General features: G+C 49.3%; 2 protein-coding genes across 2 annotated transcripts; one reads left to right on the forward strand and one right to left on the reverse strand.

The window, feature by feature from the left end:
* Window positions 1-1,913: 1,913 nt before the first annotated feature.
* Window positions 1,914-3,214, forward strand: SETTUDRAFT_90155 (glycoside hydrolase family 28 protein; the record flags this gene model as incomplete). The annotated part of the gene is made up of 3 exons (XM_008029302.1): window positions 1,914-2,606; window positions 2,660-2,883; window positions 2,953-3,214. 3 exons carry the CDS (start codon window positions 1,914-1,916, stop codon window positions 3,212-3,214), a joined length of 1,179 nt encoding a protein of 392 aa, XP_008027493.1.
* Window positions 3,215-3,832: 618 nt separating this feature from the next.
* Window positions 3,833-4,842, reverse strand: SETTUDRAFT_20512 (uncharacterized protein; the record flags this gene model as incomplete). The annotated part of the gene is made up of 3 exons (XM_008028711.1): window positions 3,833-3,844; window positions 3,894-4,312; window positions 4,374-4,842. The coding sequence occupies 3 exons, from the start codon at window positions 4,840-4,842 to the stop codon at window positions 3,833-3,835; spliced, it is 900 nt and encodes a 299-aa protein (XP_008026902.1).
* Window positions 4,843-5,612: the final 770 nt, after the last annotated feature.

Below are 5,612 nucleotides of genomic sequence, written 5' to 3' on the forward strand. Positions count from 1 at the left end.
CGCAGGTTTGGTGGGGTGCGGCGCTCGCTTGCCTGCGGCGCTCGCTTGCCACATACGTTAGAGCTAAATAGTAAACTATATATCTTAATTTTATATTATTTTAATACGTTATTGTGGCTCAATTGCGCAGAACGTCGCGCGAAGTTTGGTGGGGTGCCCAGCTTACTGATCTGCCCAGCTTACTGACCCTGCACGTTAGTGCACTTTAGTACCGGTGCCTACACCTACTATTACAACCACCCACTCTGGCTACTACAGCCTATCGCCACAGCTACTCCAGCTTGCTTTGCTGCCAATTTACTCACCAACAGCCGTGTATACATGGCTAAAAAGCATTCAAAGGACATGATGTTTACATTGGCCAGGAGCATCTTACAGAGCCAAGTGAAATGCACCAAGTGAGATGCACCGTCTCTTTGAACACTTCTTATATTTGCTCCGCCACACCCATCTTAGAGATTCCCGCTTACGAAGTCTAGGATCCTCGCTAGGCGAGTACATTCTGTCCAAGATCCAGGTAGCGAGCCAAAAATAGGGCCATATGTCACCTCTCAAGACTTATAGCCGGGATTTCGGCTTAAGCTAACCATATCTCGAGAACATTGTAACTTTCGTCTTCTTGGTGATGAGCCGGCTTTTACGAATTGATATCGACATGTGCCGTCTGAGCATGCGTGGGCCCATACTTTACTGCCATGATCCATGGATAAGAGAGGCTGGAGCCATGTAATCCGTCTAGCACATCAGCCGCGCATTCTGTCTCAGGCAAGCCCACGCGTCGAAAATTTAGCACCCTTCGGATACTGTCAGAACCATACTGGCAATGTCCGAGGCGAGTGTTTCAAACATCCGATTAAGCTCTACGCAGCGTCTTCAACAGCATGTAGTCTAGTCGAATCACACGCCCACCGCCTCATCAAAATAAATCGAACAGTACTAGGCCAAACACAGTTAGCGACTGTTCGATTTCTTTTGATGAGGTGGTGCGGCCTGTCATTACGATTACGTTATTCTTCTATACTACCTTGTATTATAGTCATAATATAAGCTATGCAGTTATTACAAAGTATAGTAATGCTATAGCTATAGAAGCGTGATTATAGTCTAAAGTCCCACTGTACTACCTTCTATTGGTTGCGCTAGTTGGAAAAAAAAATTGAATTGAAACGACAGGCTTGGAAAAAAATTTGTATAGGGAGGTTTTCACATGCTGACAAGGTTCATAGTGGTGAATTAGTGTTTTGTAACCAAGTGTCTTATGTGAGAGGAGACTTTTCTGGTTCATTTGGGGGAGGGCGGTCACTACCATGACAAAGGATCATTTATGCAGGACGGTAGAAGCACTTGGCGGCAATTGATGTCGTTCAACTGTTGATGTGTGAAAAGGCGGGACAGCTTCAAACTACTTGAATGACCACTCCAAAGGATATCTTTCCCACTTCGAACATGTTGGTAACTCGCGCGAGTCCCGAGCAGCCACGGACCTGCTAGCAAGGTTTTCACTCGGTTTTTGCAGCGTCTACAAAAATAGCCACTATGATCTGGGAAATATGCCGACGACTAGCGGGCCGATATGAAGCCAGCATAGCTATAAGCAATAACGAGTTTCTGTAGGCGAGAGCCGTTTGTTCTTTGTTTCCCGCTGTCCTAATTTCGTGATAGCCAGGCTGCTCCATGTCTTTAATTCGCAAATGCGGCTTTATTCTGCAGACTTTTCCAGATGCTGATAGTCAAGTCTTCGTACCGTGAATATCATCAAGCACAGAGTTTATCCACTTTGCCCGAAGATTGTGCTGAACTCCTTCCAGCCGCTATAAAGGTTGTGAGAAGCCCATCTATGTACCCAACCCAAGCACCTGGTCTTGACAACCTGCTTGACAATCACTTCCATTTACCTCTTATCAGACTTCACCATGCCTGCCTTGCGTTTCAGTCTGCTCTTCTCTGCCCTGGCGATATTCGCGACTGCCGTCCCTGAGGGCTTTGCCTATCGTTCTCCCGCCGAAGCTAATAGACGTCGAGGCGACTGTGTCTTCTCTGGAGCGATAAATGTCACTTCCGTGGCTACCCAATTGTCGGTGTGCCAATCGCTCACAATCAACAATGTTACAGTCCCGGCTGGCAAAACACTGGACCTTACCGGACTAGCCGACGGAACAACTGTCACATTTCAGGGCAGAACGACTTGGAGTGTTCGCAAAGGCTTCGCTGGACCTCTCCTCACCATTGGTGGCAAGAATATCGTTGTTACCGGCGCGGCTGGTGCTATACTGGATGGCCAAGGTCCGGAGTATTGGGATGGATTAGGCAGTAACGGAAACTCATCGAAACCAAAGTTCCTAACTGCCCAAGGCCTGATTGGCGCCTCCTCAATCAACAACCTCTATCTTCTCAACACGCCTGTTCAGGCTGTGAGCATTAACCACTGCAATGGACTTACAATCAGTCACATGACTATCGATAACTCGGCTAGTGATGACCTGCCTCTGAACAAGTCTGGCCACAACACGGATGGTTTTGACATTGCCTCGAGCAGCTCCAACATTGTTATCGATTCTGCAATAGTGCACAACCAGGACGACTGCGTAGCAATCAACTCTGGGACGGTTAGTGCAGGATCGTTTGTTGGCCAACATGCTGTAGCTGACGATAGGCGTAGAATATCACCTTCCAGAACGGACAGTGCATCGGCGGCCATGGCCTCTCTGTTGGTTCAGTGGGGCACGCACGCACTGCCGCCAGCAATACTGTTCGTCACGTTCGTTTTCTCAACACCAGCGTCACGAATTCCGCGAATGGACTGCGTGTGAAATCCTTCTTTGATGGTACTGGCATAATCGACTCGGTCACTTACAGAGATATCACTCTTGCTGGAATCGCCAAGTATGTCTCGACGCCTCTATATATTTCCATTGCCTCAGTCAAATCAACATCACGCTAACTCATCTTCAGATATGGCATCCTCATCGAGCAGAATTATGACGGAGGTGACCTCTCAAAGACGCACGCTCCCGGTGCCGGAGTGCCTCTCACTGCCTTGACTATAGAGAACATCACTGGTACCGGCGCTGTAGCCAGCACTGGAACCAACGTTGCCATTGCCTGTGCGAACTGCACTCAATGGAGTTGGAACAATGTCTCTGTTACTGGTGGTAAAGCATTTTCCTGCATCGGTATGTCCTCTGATGTTCCACCTGGGGTTTGTGCTTCATAGACTTCGATGAGAAGAACAACAGACGCTTGCATATCCGCAACAATGAGAGTATGCACAGCTGTTGGTCAACAAATAGGCACCAGACTGGACTGCAGTTTCAGGCGCAGGATCAATCTCTGATATACAGGACGGAAACTCTGCCGAAGACAACTAGTATCAGAGTGCGTTTGATATGGATTAGTAACGAGACGGTTTACGTCTACTACTAATATTACACCAATATATTGTATATTTCCTAGAACTTCTATAGCTTTTTCAGCCTCTGAAATGGCAATGTCAAACACAAGCACCTGATTGAACAAAGACTGGTATACCAGTGTGTTTTGTCGTTCCCCTTGTTATTTTAGTTCATCTTGTTCCCTAACCCTAAATACCCGCCCTTCCCGCATATTCTACCATTGGCCGTTCCCCATCTCCTCCGCGACCCGGCGGATTTCTGTAGTGAGGTATCTCTTCGCCCCTCCTGGCAGTCGTAGCTTTGCCAGTATTCACATCTGCATCTGCATCGACATATGCCGTGACTAATTGCCAAGTGACATTTATTATACTCATGGCTGTTGTTATCAAGGCCCGCGTGATGAAAAGCATCTTCATCAATTGACCTCGCTACCAAATCCCTCAATTCCCCCACTAACACGTCTTTCATGTCCTGCAAATCCTCTATAGCGTCATCACGCACCATATTCAGGTCCAGCCGCACATCATCAATGTCTTCACGCAGCTTAACGTGGGCCTCGGCCACGCAGTCATCAACCTGGTCGTTGAGGGTGGAGAGGACGTCGGGGGCTATGGAGGAGGTGATCATTTCGAGGATTGTAGGTGCCGTCAACATTGTCGATATGAAGTTTACGAGTACAGAAGTTGGAAGATTTCGTATACAATGGACGAGTGCGTGCTGCAAGTGTGTAGGGCTAGGTGTTGGCGTTGGCGTCGGCGAGCGAGCAGGTGGATCGATGAGTCTGGGGTTCGGGTGGGGAGACTCATCGATAGTGGTGGGTGTGTTTGGTTCGGTGGTGGATCCGCGATCAAAGGATATCTTTTCTTGGCCTACAAAGATGCGTTTTGGGGCTGGTGAAAGTGGGGATCTAGGGCTTATTGCTACGTTTGTTTGGTTTAATTATGTCAATTGGAAGTGAATGGAATGAGGCGCTGGACATACCCTGTGCAGGCCGCTTCTTTGAGGCTTGGTTATCAGCGTACGGAGGCGGTGCAGCATCATCGCAATAACGATCTTCTTTCCCCCCCTCGATCTCAATCGGGGCGAAGAAGCGCCAGTCCGCTTGCGTATGTGTTCGGTTGTATTCAACTCCGAACGAGTCGAATTCTGCAGTGTGTGCGACGAAGCGCAGGAACAGTGCTTTCCAATCCGGATGAAGAAAGTTATCATCGATCAGAACGTCAATCTTGGTAGCTTTGGCGAGTTCTGCGAGACAGCCTGGCGCATTGCAGCTAGGCTGCATGGGCTTTCCATCATGGATCCATACTATGGCAGGGTGGATGAGTTGAAGTGAGAGTACGTGTGGATTTGCTCTGCCTCGCGTGATTTTACGTAGCCATATGGGATTGGTCCAGTCCGCAGAGGTACGCGAGTATGAGACGTGGCTCAAGTTGGCAGGGTCGTATTGCATGATTGTAGAGGGGCGCACCTGCGCGTCCTGCTCCACAAGGAGCCATGGCTGAAGACATATGGAGGCCCTAGAATTCCGCGCCTTATGCTTGAAGACGAAATTACAGAGAAAATACGACGCTGATTCTCCTGTCCGTGCTAGGGCTGGGATTTTGCCGATATGATGTACATTTCTGTGATCCATTTAACCGATTCAAATCATGAGTGTTTGGACTCACCAGAGTAACCCTCCTGCGTCCCAAACGCGTCACGCAGAAGCCCACCCACCAAAGCTTAGCACATCATTGCCAGCCGTCCTGGCTCTGTCGCCAACACCACGCTCCTGAAAACCGTCGCCCTCTGCCTTTCCTGACAATGTCACCCGCGTAAGCCTGCGAACCACCCCAATGGCGTAGCGACGTGGCACCTGCGCGTGAGCGGAGTCGCTAGGCCAGTACGCCAAAGGCCTTGTGAATTCCACAAGGATGATGGACGGAGTCGAGCGACGAGTGGTATAGAAGGGGCGTCAGTGGTCGTAGGTGGTGGTGTCAAGAGATCGTGGTAGGTGTAAGTGCAGGAGGAGGGAGCTAGTGGGAAGTCGGAGTCGAGGGGGGTTGGGGATCACGTCAGCAACTACCGAAGCTAAGCTATGACCACATCCTCGACCAAATGCCGCGCACCAACACATGTGACTACGTAAGTATTCCTTTGGCACTCAACTTACTAGTTCTACTATAACGTATTCCATCACCGAGCGGGCCACATCACCGAGTGTGCCACTTTTTCTTGGCA

Source organism: Exserohilum turcica (assembly GCF_000359705.1).
Source record: "Exserohilum turcica Et28A unplaced genomic scaffold SETTUscaffold_3, whole genome shotgun sequence".
Lineage (NCBI taxonomy): Eukaryota > Fungi > Ascomycota > Dothideomycetes > Pleosporales > Pleosporaceae > Exserohilum > Exserohilum turcicum.